We start from the raw sequence: 23,762 nt of genomic DNA on the forward strand, positions 1-23,762 counted from the left end.
CTCCTGAAAGAGGTTGAGTCATGTGATGAAACCTCATGACTCCATGACATCGACATGAAATTTAGGTGTTTGGATTAGGGAACTGCCATCAGAAACCTGCTTTTTTTGAATTTCAGTTTTAAAAAATTCTGCCTTACAGCTCCAAATAGACTGCACTGACTTAATGAATGAAACAATGCTTTTCTTAATAACTTTTCAAGTGCAACAACATTTAAAAAACAAATCTACATACTTTGAATATCCTACAATTTGAGTACAATTATCCATCATGCCATATCTGTACAGGTGGAAGGTGTACATAGTCCTTATTCTTATCTTTATTTTCACCTTGATTGCACTCGTGTAATTCTTGTTTCTTTTTTTATTATCTTTCATTGTATCTAGCTGCTGTAATGTTTTAATTTCCCCCGTGAAGTGTCACTGAAGTTGATCTTATCATAAATACTGAGGCCAGAGATTGTTAACCAGCCGTGGCTTTAAAAAAAAAAAAAGCAGTAAAATATTTCCTGGAAGTCTGTTCTTCCTCTCTTTCCTTATCCTCACTCTGTGATTTAACATGTTCTCACAAGAGTACAAGTATTCCCAGAAAAGTCATGAGGAAAACTGCAAAGTCATGCTGTGTGGTGGGATATTGAGAGTGGAGGAGGACTGGACAGAAGTGAGCTGAGTTCACGTTCGGCTAGAAGTTATCGCGAGATGTGCGCAGTGCTATAAAACCCTGAGACGAGACTGAGAGCTTCTACACTTCGTTTCGTCGTGTCCGTGTGGTTACAGAAACTACTGAGGTATGTATGACAAAATGCATCTATTCGTGTTTTTATTTTACTCTATTACTTTTTAAAATTAGTTTCAGTTTATTCTAAGTTCGACTTTTTATTTACGCAAGGAAATTTTTAATCTTCGTAGCTGAATTTACCGATCAACAAGTGTATTTTTTTCTTCCACAAAATGAAAAAAAAAAGTTCATTTTCGAGGTTTTCTGATTTTATTGGATAGTCAAGTTAAAAAGGGGTTGGTCTATAGATGGAATCATTTTTTTTAAGAGACAGAAATAATTATTTCTCACTTGGTTTATTCTGAGCTGTAGGTACTTGAGCTGATGTTCATGTTTGGTATTTCACCTCCGTTCGCTTGAAAGATACCAGACGCACCTTGACAAACGACCTGAGGTGGTCCAGTTCCTAGTTTACACTATAAAAAGAGAAACGTTGAAATCAATCGTAGATATGCGGAAACACATGTGAACCAAGAGGAGAAGTGGAAATGCTTCGTAGGTTTCGGGTGGTAAAATGCTCGGAGCTTAAATAATAGCTGGGCGAGGTGCTGAATGACCCTTAATTACACATTACACTGTGTGTGGTGTTTAGTTTGACTTGAGCAGAACTCCTTATTGTTATAATTCGAGACCGTTATTAGAGACAGTATTACTTATTATTCTACTCCCACATGCTGAGATGAATGACAGGCATTCAGATTATGACAGCCTGTCTGTGATGACTTTATTGACTTCACTTTCATGGCTGCAACTAACAAGTGAATAGATTTTATTACTTGATTTTTTTTTATTTGCAACATCAGATAATGCCACTAATATTTTCTCAGAGCAAACAGATAAGGATTTTTGTATAGGAAAGTTTTTCATAAGGGTCAGTGTTGCGTCATTTAACAAAAATCTGTGCATTTCCTGTTGTTTTTTTTCTGGACATTTGATCAACGAAAATGACTTCTGTGCTTACGTAAATGAATCCCCAATTACCAAAGCTGGAGTTAAATATATATTTGTATTCACATTTCTTCCTTTAGAGTTGGGTAACACTTTTCTGGGCGTGAGCACCTACAACCTTTACCATCAAACGTTTCTCTTTGTAGGAAAAACCCTGCAGCTGTTCAGTTATGACTGACAAATAGTATCGAACTTGACAACGAAAACCCTCAAATGCTCACACTGGAGAACCAGGAACGAGAGAGTTTTTGGTGTTTTTGTATGAACCACTATTTCAGCCATTGCTCATTCATTTCCTGTTCGAGAAGCCCAAAGATATCAGCATCATATTCTGTAGATAATGTCTGATAAGGATGTCAGAATGCTATATCAGCACTGGGTCAAAATGGACACTGACAGTCTGATGACATAAAAGTTTACAATTCTGTAAGCTGAACTAGTTTTCTTGTTTAACCAGCAAATATGTAAGATGGAAAAGCATTGCACTTCATGTGTGCACTTACCATTAGAGAAAGAATAATAGTATGCTAATGCTACTACAGTAGAGACCTGGTGTTCTCTATAATTAGGTGGGGAAAAAGGTGTCCATTTATCAGTGTTAGCCTAAATGAGTTGATCATCAGTGTCAGCAATAATCTTTGTCATTATAAAAGATAAAAAATAAAATAGAAATACATATAAAAATGTTTAGAATTGTAACTTAATCTTCCATCACCAACAATGACACCTCACCATCAAAGATTTATACAGAAGAGACGTTTTTCCATTATTTAAAATTTTTGGTAACGGAATGCATTCATTGTGGAGAAGCATACTTTCAATGGTATATGTGTAGTAGGTAAAAAGGCTCGATTGACAACAAATTGTCACCTTAATAATTTACTACTCTTTTTAGCAGACATCCTGAACATTTGCTGCAGTCTCTTAAATTGAGCAATTGTTGATTTCATTTATGTTATAGGATAGTCAAGTTAATGGGCCTTAAAAAGTTATTATGGGAATTTTTGACGATTTTTTATAGGCCTAATTTGTTTCTAAAAATAAGTGTTAGTCACAGCCCCAACATGCACAGTGCCTTCTTTTGAAACCAAACTGTAGAGCTGGCTTTATGTTTTACATATTAGCGATATCATTTCCTTGTCCTGCAAATGAGGAAGGCTTTTCATTCATTGACATCATCACACAAAAAAAACAATGTGTTTGTGATTTTGAGAAGAGATTGTATTAAACACAATCTGTTTCCCCTTTCTGCAATGCGATTAGACTGAAGATGTCTGCAGGCAACGCAAGAATTGGACAGCTGGCCCCAGACTTCACGGCCAAAGCGGTGATGCCAGATGGACAGTTCAATGACTTGAAGCTGTCGGACTACAGAGGTACACAACAACCTGCAGCTCATGCTTTGATGACGCTCTTTCTGTAATTCGCTGTTTTGTGATCCCCAGAATGTATTGAATGGACATTCATTTACACTACTAAAGAGAAGAATTAATTAGAGTGTAATTTGACAGATTCAATGGCCTTATTGTTGTGTTTTACAGGGAAGTATGTGGTCTTTTTCTTCTATCCGCTGGACTTCACCTTTGTGTGTCCGACTGAGATCATCGCTTTTAGCGACGCTGCTGAGGATTTCAGGAAGATCGGTTGTGAGGTGATCGCCGCCTCCGTGGACTCCCACTTCTCCCATTTTGCGTGGTATTTATGAGCTTTTTAAATCTTTAACATTCACAGTCATTGTGTGCATTCACTTTTACAAAGTCCTCACACTTTCTTTTTGTGTTCTCAAAGGACCAACACACCGCGTAAGCAGGGCGGACTGGGCAGCATGAAGATTCCTCTGGTATCCGACACGCGACGCACCATCTCCACAGATTATGGTGTTCTCAAAGAGGATGAGGGCATCGCCTACAGGTGGGCTTCATCACGTGGAGTTGTGCTGGTTACACCTCAGAGATTAAACTATTTCATCTAGTGTTGATGTTGGTTTTGCACCATCCTAAAGTTATTTCAGGCTGGGAGAACGTCAAGTTTCTAGCCATCTGTTAAGCCATTGATATACTTTGCCCATCCAGGAGTAAACAAGAATCCGAATGACAAAAATGTTGTAATTCCTCCAAGTCTGCTAGAGGCTGTGAGGACACCTTGTGGATGCAGCCCAAAATTTGCCTCTGCATGGCCACTATGTTAAAGGTGCTGATCTGCTGTGCATGTACGCAATGTGTCCTCCAGGTGGTCTCTTAAGTGGACTAGAAAGTAGTATAATGAGAACAACTATGCACCAGTGGAGTCTAGAGCTGTTTGTGTGCATTTTTGCAAGTGAATATACCTGGGCCCTTATTGTGTTTTACAGGGGCTGGACTTTAGGCTACATCCACATTAATACGCTTTTTAAAAGAAGCAGTTATGGCCATGTTTCCGCCTACATTACTTTGGTGTTTTAGTGCCCCTAAAAGAGAGACCTTTAGATGTGCGGCTGCCAAGATTTTTGCTCTGGACAAGAAGAATTTTTGAAACAATTATGCATACACACACGTTTACTTCCTAACTGGGTCTACGCTGTTACTACAGGCTGTTAAATATTTTTTACGTATTTGTCACTTGACATAATCTGGAAGAACACCAGCAGCTAATCAAACATGAACGATGAATTGTAGGCATTGCCGACCTAGTTGTCTATGTGAGCGACTGTTGTGCAATTAAGAAATCTCTGGTCCTACTTTTTACCATAGCTGTTTTTAGTAGTATTTTCTGCAACAAAGCAACCGGCTGCTGCTTTTGTGTTCCACTGGCACCTGCATGCCCATGCAATATGTGTTTTTAGGAATGTTAGTAAGCATGTAAGGCAGGCAAGGCAGATTTGTGCTTTATTTTAAAACATTAAAAGCACTGGAACCATTCACACAAGCATAAAACAGCACAATTAAAGTGACAAATATCATACAACATAAAAAGAAAAGGGAAATTAGAAATATGCTAAAAAATAAAAATACAATTTGCATTTAAATCAAGTTAAAATAAGCTATAATATGAAAGCAGTGGCAAACAGAAAAGTCTTGAGCTTTGATTTAAAAGAAGTGAGAGTTGGAGCGGACATCCAACTTTCAGGAAGTTTGTTCCAGAAAATATAGATCATTACTGAAATGGTGCTAGCAAAGCTTGTCTGAATGGGGCTTGTGTTTGTTTTAAAATGCTGGTTTCACATGAAAAGTTATTAATGTGTATGTTGTCTTGGACTTTGGAGGTCAGCTGCTCTTTTCCTGTGTTTCAGAGGTCTGTTCATCATTGACGACAAGGGCATTCTGAGACAGATCACCATCAATGACCTCCCGGTTGGACGCTCTGTTGAGGAGACCATGCGTTTGGTCCAAGCCTTTCAGTTCACCGACAAGCACGGAGAAGGTAAATTACTGCTGCAGTTCTGTCGCACTAATGTTGAAATATGCAGCGCTGTGAGTGATATAATTAAAACTCTCATCCTGCTCTTTGATCCAAATATGCTCAAATTGAAAATTGAATTCCTGGCTGTCTAAACACTTCACATTATTTATATTCACATGAACCGACAAACTTTTATAGAGTAAAAGCAGGGCAATAAATTCAGCATGGTCTGGCAAAGACAAATTTGACATTATGCAAGCAAACCTCTGAAACATTTGCCTTTTATACACCCAAAGCAGTGCAGGTTTTGAAGTGTGTCACATTGGCATTTCTTCATTATTTCATCTGCCGGCCAGGACTCATTACAGGTTTATCTTTTCAGTCTGCCCAGCCGGCTGGAAACCAGGAAGCGACACCATCAAACCCGACGTCCAGAAGAGCAAAGACTTCTTCTCCAAGCAGTGATAAACCCAAGGCCAGAGTCTGCCACCTGCTGTAGGAGATTTCATTTCATGGTCACATTTTCCAACGATATTTTAGTCAGCCGCTGTGCCTGTGGAGGAGTGTTTAGCAGACTGTTGATGTAGTCGACATGTTGTGTGTGTTTTGTTGTTTGTAGAGTTACAAGTGCACTTAGACCAAAGTATATAACTGTGTAATGATGCTGCGGTAATGTCAGTTGTATTTACCGTCTGACAGAGCTAAATGTCAGTTTGTATCATCATGTCATTCCACACTGTTAGGTGCAAACATTTTTATTGGGAAGAAGCCAGAAACACTTCTGCTTTTTGTGTGTGTGTTTTTGTTTTGTTTTGTTTTGTTTTTTACAGTGGACAACAAATGTTCTTTCATCCAAATAAAGAATTCAGAAAACTGGTCACACCATATATCTACTTTGCGTTTATGCATTTTCAGTACTATCAAGCAAGGGATATATTTAATTACTGTGATTTAGGCTACTCTTATTCATTACATCTGTTATCTCAGTGAACAAAACAACAAAAATAATTCATAAGTATCTAATAAAGCTAAGGACCTATGCTGAATTATGTCCACATGCAAAGACCTTTAAATATGCATATTTCTAAAACATGTAATCCATCTTTTACGCAGACATAATACCTTACAGCGGACATTTTGGTGTCATGGAATTAGAGGAACAGGTAAAACTAAACATTAAATTTTCTTAAAGTATTTTAATGTTAGAATTCTGCATGCCTAAATAAAACAAAGTCATCATTAATGTAATTAAACTGCTTTAACAATTAAAGCATAGCTGACAATTGATAAGTACCTATGTTAAGACAGTTTTCCTCGTGTATTTTTCTACCTGGTGATGATTTGGTAAATTAAAAACACATTTTCATGGATTAAACAGAAGATATATTGATATTACCAACTGTAATTTTAATGTGACTTCTATGCTTCTCTATTACAAGAGGCTGTACCTATTTGTGACATGTTTTCTTCTAAAATCTGCTAAAATTTGGATTAATTCTTACTCTTACTGTACAGTATACAGAGTTACTGTACTGTTATTGTGGACACTTCGAGGAGCGGGAAAAACTCGACGAGGCCATTCTGTTGAGTCCTGGCTAATGATATTTTTAACAATATCCAGACCTGTTTAGGGTTATCATAGGTCTCTTAAGACAAATTTTATGTAATATTTAAGTAACACTAATATTAGACGAAAGTGCTATTAGTAATATTGCAAAGAAATTAGACGTAGCTGCGCGTCATTCACTGTTAGCTCGTTTGCTCGTTAGCATTAGCAATTCCTAGCGAGCTAACTCTCGGCAAAACAAAGAAGAAACATGGCAGCAGGGAAAATGTGCCTCAGGACGAACAAGCAGGAGACTGCAGAGGTTTGAACTCACCGCAAACTATCTAAACATAGCGTTTAAGAGGTTGTTTAATCTGTTTGTCAGTGTTGAACATAGCTTTTAGCCGCACTAGCTAACATTTAGCCAACTGCGCCATAATGTTTCCACGAAGACGCACTCTAGTATTTGCTAGTACTGCTCCCTCGCAGTAAACGCCTTTGTGTGTTTTTTTTTGTTTGTTTGTTTGTTTTAAGTGGACAGGATTGTTTCTGAACGACCTAAAAACCAAGCAAGAATCTCTGGTCTTCATTAAGAGGATGATGGCTGTGGCTGTCTCCTCCATCACCTATCTCAGAGGGATTTTTCCAGAGGATGCCTACAGATCCAGATATCTGGAAGGTGAACACATCTAGAATTTAAATTCAGGGAAATCTGGTAATTTAATGCGTGGGACACTTCACAGGAATTGCCCAAATATTATATTAAAACTTACACATCTAACTGGTGTCTACATAACAATTCTAGGTGTATTGTAAACATACAGGGTTGTTAAAAAAAACAATAGAAAACACTGATGATTGTATGCAGATCATGGTTTTAGTGATTAGTCCTCATCAGAAAGTACTAAATGCATCAGTTTTTGTTCTATATAACTTCCCTAGATTTGTGCATTAAAGTTTTGCGTGAGAACTGCAACACTCCAGGTGCCAGCAAAGTTGTGAAATGGTAAATATAACATCCCAGAAATCAGACCCATTTTCAAATTGGACAATCTGCAGTAATAGTCAGCGTTTGCAGGTAATTTCCCATCCTGAATGACACTTTCATCCTTTTCATCTTCTTTTTCTAGGATGATGGGCTGCTTTGATGCATTAGAAAAGCAGTATGTAAGTAGATTACATCCTTGAATGCTTTTTTTTTGTAATATTTAACGTGATTTGCCAGTTTTATCACTCTGGTGCCACTTTTATTAATGTTAATTGTTTTCCTCTCAACAGCTCCAGATTGTATTCCTTGGGGTAGGTAAATAAAGTCACTGGAGCAACACTGAGTTGAAATATTTCCTACATCAACAATAATGCCCACAATGCCCACAACTTGTTGTTGTTGCATTCTAGGTCTACACCAATCCAGATGAACCCAATGTAAGTTCTGTCTTAAAATATCCACACATTCAGTCTGAATGCGACTGTGCAGTGTGTATCATAAAGTAACATTTACTTTTCCTAATTTTCAGTGCATTATCGAGTCCTACCAGTTCAAATTCAGATACACTGAAAAGGGGCCCCAGATGGACATTTTCAGGTTTGGATAGATCTGCATTTGCATTTGTCATGTAGACTGTGCTGGGGCTAGCTGACTAAGCTGATGGCGTGATGTAACCCTGTACGAAACCTCAGGAACAGGAGTATGGAGATGCAGGTGACGTTGGAGGACACCAAGAAGGCCTCAGTGCTGCTCATCAGGAAGCTCTTCTTGCTGATGCAGAATCTGGACGCCCTCCCCAGCAATGTCTACCTCACCATGAAGCTCTACTACTACGACGACAGTAAGACGATTTACTCTTAATGTCTCAGAGAATCAATTAAGAGTCCCGGTACGAGTTATGTGACGATCTACGTTGGTTTGTCTGTCTGTTAGCAACATTACTCAAAAATGGATTAATGGATTTAGATGAAATTTTCAGGGAAGGTTAGAAATGACAAAGACCAAGTGATTAGATTTTGGCAGTGATGCGGCTTATAGTCTGGATCCACGGATTTGTTAAAGATTTCTGTATCATTGTGAGATAGTGGCAAGGTGTCACTGTAACTATGACAAGAAGGGAACGCTACAACAGCTGAATGCTGGCGATCACAGGACTGCGATCCTTCTACAGATCAGCTGCTGTGGACTTATCGGGACTCATCCGCCGGAAATGACACAAGGAACAGTTAATTAAATTGTAGAGGTGTTTCCGAGTCCCATGAATTCCCACTGCCCGCTAAATATTTAGGTCATGTGATTCAGTATCCGTACATAACGTACACATGCAGAACACACGCCTGTACTCAGCCCATGGTCGTTTTGTTTGTGGGTACATCTATATTAAATGGATACATTCTATGTAGCCGCGATTTCTGATCATCAATATCTAAAACAAATGCTGCATTTCTGATGATGCTATATGGGGGAATGAACAGCTTTGGTGGAGTATTGCGCTCTGGATGCGTTCTCGTTTAACCCTATATACTGCAGTCAATTCCGCCTGAAATTTCAACTGAAGATGTACCCAAAGTAAATTGAATGCTGTTCTTGAACAATTTGGAGTATAGGCATGGTTCTGGTCTCATTTGAAAGCTGACAACCTGAATTTTCACCCAGTGCAGTCAGAATCACTCAAGTGCTTTTAAAGACATGTTTTGGATAAAAGATTTTACTGGCTTGTTTTGTCTGGATGGCCGTTTATTGTGGAATATTTTCATCTGTGACTAGTTATGAGCCTTTAAAGGTGAGTTGTGCTGTTTATGTTGTTTGTTGGACAAATGTGTTTATATTACCCGCTGTGGTAATCACATCTGAAAGTGGTTTATACCGGCGGATTCATGAGAATCTAAGCTTTCCATGGGTGTATAATGTTTCTATCATCGAGTTTGCAGCTTCGGTCAATTAAGAAAAATACTTTTACACATCTCAAAACGGCCCAAATGCGGGCCGCTGAAGTTTAACGGGTTGTGATGAAAGCATTTGCAATGATCTGCTTTCAAAGTCACCCCTGCAGAATACCAACCACCTGGCTTCAAGGAGGGGGAATGCGACAGCCTGTGGTTTGAAGGCATGGCGGTGCACTTCAGGGTGGGTGAGGTGCAGACGGCCTTCCACACCTTGAGAGTGCGAGTGTCAGCGGAACAAGGCCGGGTGGAGAAACTCCAGAGAGGAAACCACTTGAGGGAACCTCAGCAGGTTCCTGAAAGAATTTCTCCAAGGAAGGAAACAATGAAGGTGAGTCTCAGTTGTTTTATGTGACAAAGTTAATCATAATAATGTCAGTTAATCTTGAAGTCTCTCAACATTTGGTTGCAGGTGAAAGATGATCTACCTTCTGAAGATGGTAAGTCTGTCAGCTGCTGCTGTTCTGAAAATATAAAGTTTACCAAGGAGTTTACACTGCTGATTGTCTTTTAAACAGAATCTGCACAGTTCAAGAAACCAACAAGACCTTTGGCAAAGGTACATAATGGAGGCATAATGGTAGCACAGTTTGCATGTTGGCAAAAAAAAAAAAAGATTAAAATCAGAATTTGTTGGAGCTTATCACTGAATTGTAATAGGAGTTAATACAAACTGAGATTTTTTTTGTCTGTCTTAGAGAAAACCAGCTGGCAAAAGTCTGTCCAGGAAGAAAAGAAGAATTTAGGCAATAAGACAAGTGACCAAACGCAAGTTGAAATATGAAAAACTTCTTCATTTTGTTATATTCACAAACGCTGTTTATGTTATGATAAGATTTATGTGTTTCCCAAATGTGTTAGATGGGTTCCTTTGATATTTCACTCTAACCTCAAGGCAGGATGTTGCATTCACAGTTCTAAATGTAAACGACATTGTACAAAAAGCGTACATTCAAGATTAATTTAATCAATACAATGCATTAGTGTTTCATTTTTTACTATTGTATGTGTACAAAAAAGACTGATGAATATAGTTCAAAAAATAAAGTTTGACTTTAAACATTGGTTGTACAAATATGTCAAATACATTTGAAATTGTATTCTATAAACAAATGACAAACGTTGATAAGACCAACCTGCTGATTGCAAGTCGTGAGGCACAATATAAATTTCATTTTAACTGAATTATCTGAAGTGAACTGAAGCTAAACTAAAATCTTTAATTAGATCAGATTGGCTCAGACAATAATGCTTATTTTTGATTCTCACGCGTTTTTACCTGCTATGATACTGCAGCCTCAGCTTCCCTTAACATTGTGTTACATACAATTGCACAATCACTTGATGTTTTTTTTTCCCCTGAGTGATGGAAGAGATGTTTGGACCTCCTGGTTGAGTCTCTGGCTCAGTGTTTCATGGCTGCAGCTTCAACTGGTTGTGTGGTCTAGAACAGGCTGTCCACATCTCCCATCTCCACAAACACAGTCTTCAGCTGGGTGTAGTATTCAATCGTTACCTGGCCATTCTCCCGCCCTATGCCTGGTGAATGTAAGAAGCACAAATTTACTTCCACTTTTACTTAGATTGACTGGGAAGTTTTCCTGCATAGAGGAATTTTCGATGCGATCAAAGAAGTTCTAGCCGGGGTCTTAGTAAAAGCACTAGTGCCAAAATATTAAGAATTGAAAATAGAAAAGTATAGCAATTTAATTAATTGTTGTTTAATTTACTCAGGCATAATAGACATTTTTGCTGATGAAACTGTCAGACAAAAAAGAACAATGCATACATTTCTGTTCAACAAGGTTGCTAATATTCCTTCATTTACTGTACGTACAGCAATGCTGTGTAGTCACAACCCTAAAAGACCCTGCTAGGATGGACTAAAATTAGTTTTTTCAAATACAAGGATGCACTCTCTACAGAGGTCACATTGGATGGGGAGCACAATGTCACAATTCTTTGCAGACATATTCACTACAAGTAGATCTGGGTCATATAAATAACTCATTACATTTATTCTAACCTGGTCTGACAAAAAAAAACTAAAAAAAATCTGGCGGCATTTCTTCCTAGAACAACTTAATAAGTCTGACTGAAAAAAGCAAAGCTGTACCTGACATTTTGAAGCCTCCAAAGGGCACCTCCACAGGAGTGATGTTGTAGTTGTTGATGAAACAAGAGCCAGCCTTGAGGTGTTCCACCACACGATGGGCTCGTCTCACATCCCTACAGACACAAAACAAGGTAAGGTGAGGTATTGGGTGTTGAATTAAGAATATTAAAGTGGTCATGTATTATGTGCACATGCCTTTCCCAACCTATTATTTGCCATATTTTTTTAGTTATTTACTGCTGCTTTTAATGTCTGTTCTTCAGGAAATCTGTCATGGCTTAAAACAAATCATACTTCTTGAGTTGTGAGTTTTCTGCCATCACAAACCAACCTGGTGAAAACACCTGCAGCCAGACCCAATGTGCTGTCGTTGGCTCTCTGCAGCGCCTCCTCCTCCGTTTCAAAAGACAGCACAGACATGACAGGACCAAAGATCTCCTCCTTCACACAGGTCATCTCATCTGTGCAGTTACCTGTAGGAGTGTATAAGAGGATGAGAACATAGGAACACTGACCACAACAAAGTGTCAAAAAGTGACATCCACTTCAGAGGGAAAGCATGGACGGCTTACTCAGTACACATGGGGTCATGTAGTAGCCACCTCTGAGTTTGGGATCTGATGGGACAAAAGGTTCACCCCCACACATCACTGTTGCTCCCTAGTGACAGCGAAAAGTTAGTCTCACTTGAAGTTGCGTTTAAACAAAGAAAAATTATTATTTGGACAAGTCTTGCCTCTTTTTTTGCTTGATCAACAAAGGATAAGACTTTATCCAGATGTGACCGGCTGACCAGTGCTCCCATTCTGGTGCTCTCCAGCAGAGGGTCTCCTATTTCAATCGCCTGGGTCCTCTTCACCACCTCCTCCACAAACTCAGGCAGAATATCCCTCTGAACAAAGACCCTTGTACCATTGCTGCAGACCTGTGATATATAGATTTAAATGTGTTCTGTGTGTGAACTAGATGTAAATCAACATTATTTTTTGGTTTAACTGTGTCAGTAAAGTAACAGGACACGCTACCTGGCCTTGAGACAGAAAGTTGGCCATGAGAGCTCCCCTTACAGCGTTCTCCAGATCACTGTCCTGGAAGATGAGCAGAGGAGATTTCCCCCCAAGCTCTAAAGTCACCGGTTTCACCCCCTTAGATGCCATCTCCATAATCTGTGGGTCAATAGAAGGTAATCCATCAGTTATTCTGGTCATATCACAGCTTACGACAGAAAAGGGTCAATGGCTTCAACATTTCCTTGTTTTGTGAGGTGTCCGATAATACAGACCTTCTTTCCTGTGGGCACACTCCCAGTGAAGGACAACTTAGCCACATCAGGATGGTGACACAGTAAGCTGCCGGTCTCCTGGCCGCCCTGCACCACGTTGAACAGCCCCTCTGGAGCTCCGGCTTTTGCATAGATCTCTGCCAGCATGACTGCAGTCACAGGAGTCACTGGTGATGGCTTAAACACCATGGAGTTTCCTGTTTTGGAGAACAGAGACAAGAAATACAAGTAAGACTTTAATAGTTTGACTCATTTAATCAACTGAAAAGCTCTCAGAGGTTATGTCTGCAGTTATCCATGCCAGTGCTGATCTACAATGAAATATAATTTGGCAAATACGTTTCTTTTGGCCGGGTATGACAAACATACACAATAAAACACGAGATGTTATTAATAAATTTTAACTATTTCTAAGCTCTTTTGTTTGAGCCATGACTTGCAACTGTATTAGAATGCTCTAGAAAGTAGTGAAATCTGGATTATTTGTAGCGGTAAAGAAGCTGTTTTCTCAACAAAGAATGCATAAATTTTCTGGATATTTTAGTAGAAAAATGTATAAAAACTAAACAAAAAATCATAAAATACTTTAAATTTATCATTAACATCTCTAAGACAATGTGTTACTGTATTTAATCACTTGTTTCTGTCATATCCAGCAGGAAAAAACTATTAGTCAAAAACAAAATTTCTATAAATTATATTGTGGTAAGGCTGTGAGTAATTTTAGACATAACTGTATGCTAAATCTGCCCAATCCTTTAAACTGTCTACATAATTGAAGTGAAAAACAACAGTAACTAATGATCAGCAGTGCTGATAGACTGGGGACCTAAACTGTAGTGGTAGGCCTTGTTTCATCAGAAATTTGTGAATAAACAAGACTTGCACTGGGATGTGGTCATTTAAATCAGTCAATGAGCTGTAGTGCCATCTAGAGGTGAATGCCATTATTTTTTCTACATTATGTGGATATACAGCACCCATCCTTTATTGTAGTTTATGTCAAATAAGTCAAAGAATCTAACAGCAAGTTACAAAACAAGGAAAAGCATTTAAAAAGAAAGAAAGTTTTTTATGCTCATCCACTGTTGTAAGTCCCAAATTTGGGAAAAGCTGTCTATATTTAGAAGCCTTACTGCTCAGTTGCTGCATTTTGGGGGTTATCCAGAACAAAGACATTTAAGTTTTTCCTTGATTCAGTCTCAATTCTTAGATTTCACACTCCCCAGATCCAAATCTTATTGAGCATCAATGGGATGTGCCAGGATAAGTCTGATCTAGGTAGGTCCCACCCTGCAACCCACAGAATTCACTGCCGCCATCCCAGTGCTAGAGGACATCCTCAGAGGTCCTGTGTCCATGCCCCACTGGGTCAGAGGAATTATAGCAGCATAAAGGGGACCAACACATTATTAGGCAGGTGATCATAATGTTATGCCTGATTGTTGTATGCGTATACTGATGTCTGACAGCTCTATTAGAATCTCATACCACAGGCCAGGGCTGGAGCAGACTTCCAGGCGGCTATCTGGAAGGGATAATTCCAAGCACCGATACCGACACAGACTCCCAAAGGCTCCCTACGGGTGTAGGCAAAGGATCCCCCGGGCAACTGGACATGCTGGCCTGGACAAAGGAAAACAGAAGCAGAAATGAGGTAAAATCACTTGATCAGCCATTTCATTTGTGACGTACTAGCTGAGTGTTTGGGAAAGTAAGTGAAATCCACACCAACCTGCCAGAGTGCTGGCCAGTCCTGCATAGTACTCTATGCACAGTCTGGCAGAGTCCACATCCAGACGGGCCTCTGTGATGGACTTCCCGTTGTTGACCACCTCCATCTCAGCTATCTCTTCTCTCCTGCTCTGCGTATGAAAACCAGGGCAAAAGCAAAAAAATATTTCATATTTGTGTAGAAACAACACTGGGTGTATAAACATTAAAGATGCTCTTTTCATGATGTACAATGAATCCTCGGGAAAAGGTATTATTCAATACATAATTTAATAATAGGAAGATGATAAATGGAGTTTTTAAGGTTTACACAAACGGCTGCTTTGAGCAAAAGCAGTCACAACTCGGCATTAGAGGAAATGCCCCACTGATTTTTCTTTTCCACACTATGTATCCTGTATGTATATGCTCCTTCAGATCTTTTTATATGAAATAACCTAATCTACAGAAATTACTTTAGACATTCTAAAATGTAAAACATGCAGTTAAACACAGAATAAATACCTCAATGATATGGGCAGCTTCTATCATGGTCCTCGCCCTCTCCATCCCTGACATTTTGCTCCAGTGGCCAAAAGCTGACTTGGCAGCTTTCACAGCCTGATCAACCTCCACAGGTCCACACGGCTCCAAATGGCACAAGATGCGTCCTGCAAAATAAAGCATTATTCTTCAAACTAAAGCTGCAACAATGAATCCATTAGTTGTCACCTACTAAAATGATTCCCAACTATTTGGATATTTGCTCGATTTTTTTTAAAGGTCTAAACTATCTTATCCCAGGTTGTTAAATTTGAGTCTTTTCTGGTTTCTTCACTCCACTATGACAGTGGACAAAAAAGACATTAAAGAATGACATCTTTGGCTTTGGGACCTACATTTTTCTAGATTTTCTGATATTTGTTGATCAAAAAGCAACTGATTGATAGACAGATTGGTCAACAATGGAAATAATCATTAGTTACAGCCATAATCCAGATATGCTCATAAAAAGGTTAAACACAAAAACAACAGCTAGCAGTTTCTGTTTGATAGGGCCATCTTATGTCTGTTCATGTTGGTAGTACTGATTCGGCATCACTTATCCCTCACTGACAAAGGAAATTAAGTTTAGACCTGTAGGTTTGAGGCAGTGGCACACTGTACAACTGGAAATGACACTTCCAATGATGATAATAACGATAAGGAGCAGAATCTTTCCTGAATGTGCTGCACAGTGTTAGCTGAAATTGGGTAAGAAGCCACAAAGAGCATTAAAATTAAATATTGAATGCAACGGGTGCAAGGCAGGCTGTTATTGTTGAGGTTGTGGTTGTTGGTTTTGGCCATAAAAACTAGTTGCAAATGGAAGTGACCAGCTATATGGATATCCAGTACTATATGTGAAGGAGTGTGTTGCTGAACTGTGTTAGTCAATGTCAATTGCAAAGAGCTAGAAAGTAGGTCAATCATTATACCCTGGTTTACTTTACCAGACATCACCAGGCAGATATCCCATGATCAAAGTACAGTTTAGAGTCAATAATGTACATAACAAGACACATTTTTGTCATTATATAAGAATTATGTGGCTCACCCGTTGCAGGTTCGTATACATTTTCCGTGTTGCATTTCTCGGGGCCTCTCCTTCTTTTTCCAGCCCAGAAGTTCAGCGGCACCGTGATGTCCACCGAGCCCGAGGAGGCGCACCGTACAGCGGCAGCAAGAGGAGCAGCAGCAGCGAGCCGCCGCCACGACAACCTTGCAAAACTCTGGAGCATTTTCAAGCAGGCCCGACGCCTCCGAGTTTAATAACTTACTGTAAAACACACAACATTAAGGTTAACTGCACGACACCCTGGCACTTTACCGACATTAGATAACGTCAAAAGGAGTTTTACTCAACTGCACCATGTAGGTAAAACTGTGAGACGCTAGCGACTTTCTCCTCGCCTTATCATTTGTGGTGTTTTATTATTGTATTAAACACACTTACCTGCACACAGAAACTGCACATTAAATGTGTTTTTGAAGGTTAGGAGTGTAAATCTGACTGTTAGTATAATGTTACGTTACATCTTGCCATTTTTGTTGAGGCTCAACCAGGAGGCGGGGCTAAGGGGCCGCGAAGGTTGCTGCTACCAGAACGTAGCAAGCTATTGGATAGTTCCACTGTCAATAACGCAAATCATCTTTGAGAAAATATTCGCACATCTAAAATTGATTTAATGGTATTTATATGTGTCAATGTGGACCTACGGGAAGAAATAGATATTATTGCGTTTTTATATTATTAAATTGCACCCGTATAACAATCTGGGTGGTGTGGTGGGAGGAGCTCCGTCACAATGATGCCACAGCACAGCAGCTCATTCGGCACATTGCAAGTATGGCCGGGGACAGCGAGACACATCTAAGGGACCGCAGCGAGAACACCGACATTATTCGCCAACCTTTCCTCATCGGTGTCTCCGGAGGCACCGCCAGCGGCAAGGTTGGCTCTCTAGCTGGCTAGTTTGGCGGTTTTCGCGAGGTGTCATGCTTACATTTTGTGTTAAATCGCGGCTGCGGAGCTGCCAGGCAGCCGGGTGCTAACGACCGCGTGGCTTCAGCGACGCAACGTTGAGGCTTGATTGACAGCTGATGGTTACCCACCCGGCTTGCTGCGAGCACTGGTTTAGCTTTCTTTCCCACCCTCCGTGGTGCTGAATTTTAAGTTTGTTTCCCTGGTTTGTTCTTGGCTGCCACTTGCTATACCTTTAGGCTAATTTTAAGTGGAGCTCACTGATATTAGCCGCCTAGCTAACGTGGAATTCCATCACATGCTAGCAGTGCCTGGTGGGCTTAGACAATAGCTACCGTTAGCTTACCTATTAGCTAGTTGAAGTCTGTTTGTAAACATTGTGAATCACATTTTTTCAGCAAGAATGTCCTCATTATAATATGCAAATACCCTATTTGCCAGTATAATACATGTGTCGTAGTGTCAAATGTGTATTTCGGGGTGAGTGACCTGAACTTACCGCTGAAGTTAAATAACGTTAACCTAGATCTTGGTTTAGCGAGTAATAACAGACAGAGCCGCCCGCGGGAAAATCTCTATGGAGAGATTTCACCCACTTCCTTTTGTCCTGTCCTCGGATGCTATTAAAATGTAGAAGAAACACGTTTTGAGCAAATTGAGTAGCGTAGTAAAATTTTAATCGAGCTTATTATGTAGAAATCTGGATGAAATTTATCAGCCAGCTAGGTAAACACAATAGCTCTGCAGAGTTTTTCCGTTACTGCGTGGGCAGAGCTGAACTCAGACCAGCTCGCTGCTGCCGACCCTCTTCTTGTTCAAGGAAATGAATACAGATGTGGCTGTTTTTCGAAGACGTCATTAGATTTCTTTGTTACACATCTCCTGTATTTTCCGATTTATTAGAGGTGCCGAAAAAAACACCTCGAGTAAACCGACTCCACGACAGAAGGGCTCGCCAATGACAGGCATAGCCACGATACTTCACTTTAAATTGCGATTTATCTCGACATTTAGTGGATTTTCAGTGCTGTTCCGGTCATATTTGAGTGTAGATTTATCAGAATCAGAAATGAATGTGAGACTGGGGGAAGACTCTCCTCCCTTCAGTCTCTAGTTTTATCCCAGTTAGCCCCTCCTCCTAACTTTGTCCCAGATATCATCATACTGGCCCTAAGCCAGTGTTTTGCTTCCTGGAAGGGGACTAGAGGAAGGGGTTAATGGTGCTCTTAAACGCCACACTAGACCAGTTTTAATTACTCATGATATGGATGATGTCATTTCCAAACTCAGATGGGTTTTCCCTTTTCATCAGACTCCCTACTAATACTTGGGTGGAGTACAGTTTGACTTCTCTTCTACTTCTGTAAAAAGTAATAATAACAATAATAATCATAATAATTTAAGCGTCCAAAGCAATTTTTCATATTGAGCCACCAGCTTGAAGTGAAACTGCTTCCTGTTAGATGACAAAAAAGCAAAACAGGAAACCTGATTATCTGAATATGACTAAAATCAAAACTTCCTATCAGTTCAGGTTGTAAAATGTTTATTAGATGATTTGTCTTGCCAGTGTCACTGGACTGCTTTCAGGGTGCATTCAAAGTCAGGTCCTCTTGTTTGAAACTGCTGCATTTGAGTGGATTGACACGACCTGCCAGCTCCCGAGTGGGGGCGTCCAAATTCATTGTAGCACAGTTTTACCGGCACAAAGGCATCAGGGCCTCGGGCAGCTGGGGAATGCCCCGTCAGCATTGGACATGGGATTCTTTCCGTTGGGGAGGTCAGGGAGGACAAATGTGGTGAATCTCAGGACAGTTTGCCTCTGGGTGTTAGGTGAGTTTCCCATCACACAACATGGGAAACTACCTACCCATCCTTTTTCCTTGTTACATAAATGATAACTGTCTTCTGCGGGCCACATGTGATTTGTTTTTTTTAAGCTGTAGGCACATGGGCTCGTCAGGTGACATTCTCCAACTGTCTGTTTTTTTTGTGCGTGTGTGTCTGTATCCACAGTCGTCTGTATGTGAGAAGATCATGGAGCTGCTGGGGCAGAACAAGATCGACCACCACCAACGGCAGGTGGCGATCCTCAGCCAGGACAGCTTCTACAAGGTGCTGACTCCAGAGCAGAAAGCCAAGGCGCTAAAGGGCCAGTTCAATTTTGATCATCCAGGTATGGAAACATTGGAGAGTTGGCGCCACATCTTATCTGCTGTTTTGGGCGTAGCGCCTTATCTCGCTGCACGTTTCCTAACCCTGTCACAGAGTTTTGACTTCATGGAAAAAAAAATGTTTGAACTGGTTTAACCAAAGACTTGATCTGCAAATATACTTTAATTGCAGGTGTGAATTTTGATAGTACACAGCTAACTGCATTGAAAACTGAATGATATATCTTATCATTTGCGTAATAAATTCCAGATAAGGCTGAGATATCACTATAAAGGTTAAGATAAAAACGCTTTGGTGGCAATGACTGCAGAATGTTTAGATCAGGCTTATGTCCAGGAAGACTGATTGTGTGGTTTTACTGCCACGTTGATAATTTTCCCAAAGCGTTTTTGGCAGAAGCTGACACTCCATTTTTGGAGTCTGCCTTTGCCCCCTCTTCCTCCTGCTTCCTTTCTCAGCTGATTTGAAACCCCCACAGTCAGCACGCCTTCTTCAGAGACAGCTGCTCTAAGGCTCAGAGACGGAACACAGCACCTGTTACACGACAGTGGTTCCTGGGTTACCAAACGTGCAGCGCAAAGTCACATGTGCCCATAGGTGCACACCATGCTGTTGTAAATGGAGTTAAACAATATAAAGGTCACAACTAAGAATATGCCGTTTCCTGTCCTCAGATGCCTTCGACAGTGAGCTGATCTTGCAGACGCTCAGGCAGATACTGCAGGGGAAGACTGTTCAGATCCCAGTTTACGACTTTGTCACTCATTCCAGGTGAGCTCTTCTTTGTTTCCTCCACATTTGCCCTTTAATCACAACCCATAATCATGTGTTCCTGCAGAAAACAAACATGATTAGTTCTTGCCATTCATGCTAAATAGGTTCCTGAATATGATGTTTGACTCGTACCTTAATTGTTTAATGTGTTTAATTTGCACTCACAGAAAGGAGGAAACTTTTCTGTGTGTGTTCTTTCAGGAAAGACGAGTTTATTACGGTGTATCCGGCTGATGTGGTGCTGTTTGAGGGAATCCTCATGTTCTACTCACAGGAAATCAGAGATCTGTTCCAGATGAAGCTGTTTGTTGACACAGATCCAGACACACGGCTGTCACGTCGAGGTGTATAGCGAGTCTTTAACACCCACAACTACTATTAATTTATCTGTTGATCCGGGGAGTGGGTAGTGTGGTCTTTTTGTATAGTATCGGTAAATAGCTGTGTGTGTACTTTCTCTGTTTCAGTTCTAAGAGACATCAGTGAGCGTGGCAGAGAGCTGGAGCAGGTGTTGGCTCAGTACATCACTTTTGTGAAACCGGCCTTTGAAGAGTTCTGTTTACCAGTAAGTGAAGTTCCTGACTTGTTTGCTTGTTGTGTAGAATGTGCTCACTACACCAGGATGGCCAGAACTGTACCACAGTTTTAGGCTGACACGGAGATGTTGGTGTAAATGTTGTTCAGTGTAACAAGAAACTGCAGCACAGAAAGGCTGCAGACTGAATCGATACAGGACCATCTTTCTATGGCAGATTGTCCACTGGACAGTACAGAATGATTTTCCAATATTTATTGCAATCCTTTGAGATCAAATTTAAGGGATTGTTTTAAAAAAAGTGATCTTGTATTGTGTCCTTACAAAGTATTGATTTATTAAATATGATCTCTAAGTATTGTTCTGGCCAGTATGCATCTGATCAAGAAGAAGCTCTTGATTGTCTGTTAATTTGACCATTGTTTGACATTGTCTTTATTTCTTCTAGACAAAGAAATATGCAGATGTGATTATTCCACGTGGAGCAGATAACCTTGGTAAGGCCAGAATTATTGTTATCATTCTTATGATAGAACTCCAGCATTAAATGTGTGGTGGACAAGTCTGGACATGTTTCTCTTGTGAACATTGCTGGACTGGAATCATCCAGCTCCTCTTGACTCTCCAAATGTTATTGATCTGAGAGCATCAGATTCTGACTGTAGGGAGTCATTTAAGGGTTAGTGATACTCAGAAAAAGTCAGTCTTGTATTTCAGTCACAGTGAATGATGTTTGTGTCAGTTTGAGTCACACAAGGAGCACAAACTGCGGTCTTACATTGATATAGCAAAGATTGGTGTGCCATGAGCTAGTCACTACCAAAAACATTATAGACGTCACTTAATGCATCCTTAATGACTTCAAATTACAGCTGTTGCTCTCTCCCCATTTATTTAGTGGGGACCTGTTTGTTAACTTGGAGGCATTTTTAAGAGGCTGGCAAGTGGCAAAATTTGTTCCTAAGGACCCCTTAATAAACTTGGTTAACTTGGAATGGAAATTATACAAATGCAACTTTTAAATATAGAATTCAATAGTTAAACACACAGAACTTCTAATAATGTTTAATAGTGTTTAACAGTGAGATTTCTGGACACGCTAATCGCATCTTGTGTGACTAGTTGATTCATATTTTTTCTCCCAACAAGCAACAGCTCACCGTTCCTGTTGGATGCTGACTTAACTTGACCGAATGTAGCACACCAAGCATAAAATGCATGGACTGATGTGACCTTTTAACAAAGCTGATTGTAGTACCACACTGTGACTAATGTGCCAAAGTTGCCACAGAGCTGCATTTCTGGGGGCTTGGTTTTGACGAGGAGGAGGAAGAATGAATGAAACAAAACTGTCTGTGGTCCTTCCTGCATCAGTTTTGACCCTTTGTGTAACCGCCTCTTTCTCCTTGCAGTGGCCATCAACTTGATAGTACAGCACATCCAAGACATTCTCAACGGAGGACTAAACAAGCGTCACAACGGCTGCGTGAACGGCCACAGTACCCCACGGCAGCGACGGACCTCCGAGTCAAGCAGCCGGCCTCATTGACCTCGTCACACCTCTCTTCACAGAGCGGAGAGGGGTGTGGGGGTTGTGCTGTAAATAATGCCCGTTGGCATCACTATATTTAAGAAGAGGGAAAAGGAAAAAGAGAGATGCAAAAAGAATTGAAATGCCTTTTATTATTATGACAACTCTTGTTCTTAGTTACTTTCATTGTAATTGTTAAACTTGGGATTTAGTTTTGTCAGGAGGATAAAGAGAAGCTCTTGTTAATCTTGTGATGAGACCATGGGTTAAATTTGATCCCACGCATTTTTGGCCCGATTGCATTTTGTTTTCTTTTTTTTTTTTATGTATCCCCTGCTGCTCCATGGAAATTCATGTTGATAATGAATAAAGGAGGGGAAACCTTTTTATTTATTATGTCTGATAAAACTTGAACCCCTAATGGCCGGGGGGGAGATGGATTAATGTTGCGGAGGGTTCCAAATGAGACGGATGTAAATTAGTCCGACAAACCAGGATTGCACTCTGTATTGACAATCTTGGGAGTGTTTCCTACCATTTTTTTCAGTGTTTAAGTTCCCTTATCAGGTTTAGTGTAATCTATTACACTATAAGTCTTGTTTACTACACAAAGTGTTCGCCACATTGTTTCTGTATGTCTGCAACAGAAAAAAACACATGCTTTTTCAGTATCTATTGTCACATGCAGAGTAACGTGACTACCAAACGAATGAAGCCAAATGCTGGAAGGTTCAACTGACTGCAGTGTTAACTCAGACTAATGGAATTGTTCTGATTTTTGAATTGCTTGTCCCTTAGCTTATTGAAATGTAATGATTAAAACTCATTTATGCAGGCATTCCTGTCTTTAAAAGTATTTAGATTTATGAGCAAAGTGTTCCACTTTGTAAATAATACTTATATTCTCCCCGAGTTTAGATGCACTCACATAACCAAATCAGGTCAGCTGACTGAAAGATAACCTACTTACTCTCAGGTTTATGACACCAGTTGATTTGAAATTCCAGGAAAGAGAAATAGATGGAGGCGTTAAGCGCCACAGCAATATCCCAGGTGTGTGGCCATTAACCAACAAGACCCACCACAATGCCTCTGTAAAGCTGCCTCAGGTTACCGTGTACAGTAAGTATCCACACTAGAATACAGAATCCACTCAAATAAGGTTAAAATAAAACTGTTGAATCTTGTTAATATGCCCTGTGCTCCGTTTTTGTTGTGTATAGTGCAATTGAATGAATGATTTGTACCTTGAGATTTGTACTGTATGGCTGTTGGGTTGGGTTGCAGGGTGATTTATAATTGAATGAAGTCGTCAGTTGCTTGATGGTTAATAAATTGATGCAACTGATTCCTCTGTGTGAAGGAGTGATTATTTGAGCAGCATAATGTTGTTGATGCGTTAAGTTGATAACCCAAGTTGCCTTTAGTGAGTCCACTAGGGGGCATAAGTGTCTGCTGTTGTATTTATGCTCTCTTCAAGTACTGACAGGTATGTGATCACTTAAAATAATAATAAACCACATAAAACATAGCA

At 40.0% G+C, this 23,762-nt stretch overlaps 4 protein-coding genes across 5 annotated transcripts; 3 read left to right on the forward strand and 1 right to left on the reverse strand.

Annotated features, from left to right (window-relative positions):
* The first annotated feature begins 631 nt into the window (after positions 1–631).
* prdx1 (peroxiredoxin 1) lies at positions 632–5,988 on the forward strand. Its single transcript, XM_022212820.2, has 6 exons — positions 632–785; positions 2,987–3,099; positions 3,265–3,418; positions 3,512–3,634; positions 4,992–5,122; positions 5,484–5,988. The coding sequence occupies exons 2-6, from the start codon at positions 2,994–2,996 to the stop codon at positions 5,564–5,566; spliced, it is 597 nt and encodes a 198-aa protein (XP_022068512.1). The 5' UTR covers positions 632–785; positions 2,987–2,993; the 3' UTR covers positions 5,567–5,988.
* Positions 5,989–6,103: 115 nt separating this feature from the next.
* zte38 (zebrafish testis-expressed 38) lies at positions 6,104–10,397 on the forward strand. The gene is made up of 12 exons (XM_022212851.2): positions 6,104–6,969; positions 7,182–7,326; positions 7,590–7,653; positions 7,778–7,814; positions 7,926–7,946; positions 8,046–8,072; positions 8,165–8,232; positions 8,328–8,476; positions 9,677–9,909; positions 9,991–10,018; positions 10,097–10,137; positions 10,277–10,397. Exons 1-12 carry the CDS (start codon positions 6,919–6,921, stop codon positions 10,322–10,324), a joined length of 912 nt encoding a protein of 303 aa, XP_022068543.1. The 5' UTR covers positions 6,104–6,918; the 3' UTR covers positions 10,325–10,397.
* aldh9a1b (aldehyde dehydrogenase 9 family, member A1b) lies at positions 10,352–16,827 on the reverse strand. Of its 2 annotated transcripts, none has more exons than XM_022212786.2 (12): positions 16,686–16,827; positions 16,287–16,508; positions 15,215–15,360; positions 14,712–14,841; positions 14,468–14,602; positions 12,977–13,173; positions 12,720–12,860; positions 12,431–12,619; positions 12,267–12,354; positions 12,026–12,167; positions 11,695–11,807; positions 10,352–11,117 (listed from the first exon to the last, which is right to left on the reverse strand). In XM_022212786.2, the coding sequence occupies exons 2-12, from the start codon at positions 16,468–16,470 to the stop codon at positions 11,023–11,025; spliced, it is 1,560 nt and encodes a 519-aa protein (XP_022068478.1). In that variant the 5' UTR covers positions 16,471–16,508; positions 16,686–16,827; the 3' UTR covers positions 10,352–11,022. The 2 variants fall into 2 exon arrangements, with proteins under 2 accessions (XP_022068478.1, XP_022068487.1); XM_022212795.2 differs by having other exon boundaries at positions 16,596–16,805.
* A 213-nt stretch (positions 16,828–17,040) lies between these two features.
* Positions 17,041–23,576, forward strand: uck2b (uridine-cytidine kinase 2b). The gene is made up of 7 exons (XM_022212807.2): positions 17,041–17,183; positions 19,230–19,389; positions 20,063–20,159; positions 20,364–20,506; positions 20,630–20,727; positions 21,146–21,194; positions 22,110–23,576. Exons 1-7 carry the CDS (start codon positions 17,079–17,081, stop codon positions 22,244–22,246), a joined length of 789 nt encoding a protein of 262 aa, XP_022068499.1. The 5' UTR covers positions 17,041–17,078; the 3' UTR covers positions 22,247–23,576.
* The last annotated feature ends 186 nt before the right edge of the window (positions 23,577–23,762 follow it).

This window comes from Acanthochromis polyacanthus, chromosome 9 (assembly GCF_021347895.1).
Source record: "Acanthochromis polyacanthus isolate Apoly-LR-REF ecotype Palm Island chromosome 9, KAUST_Apoly_ChrSc, whole genome shotgun sequence".
Lineage (NCBI taxonomy): Eukaryota > Metazoa > Chordata > Actinopteri > Pomacentridae > Acanthochromis > Acanthochromis polyacanthus.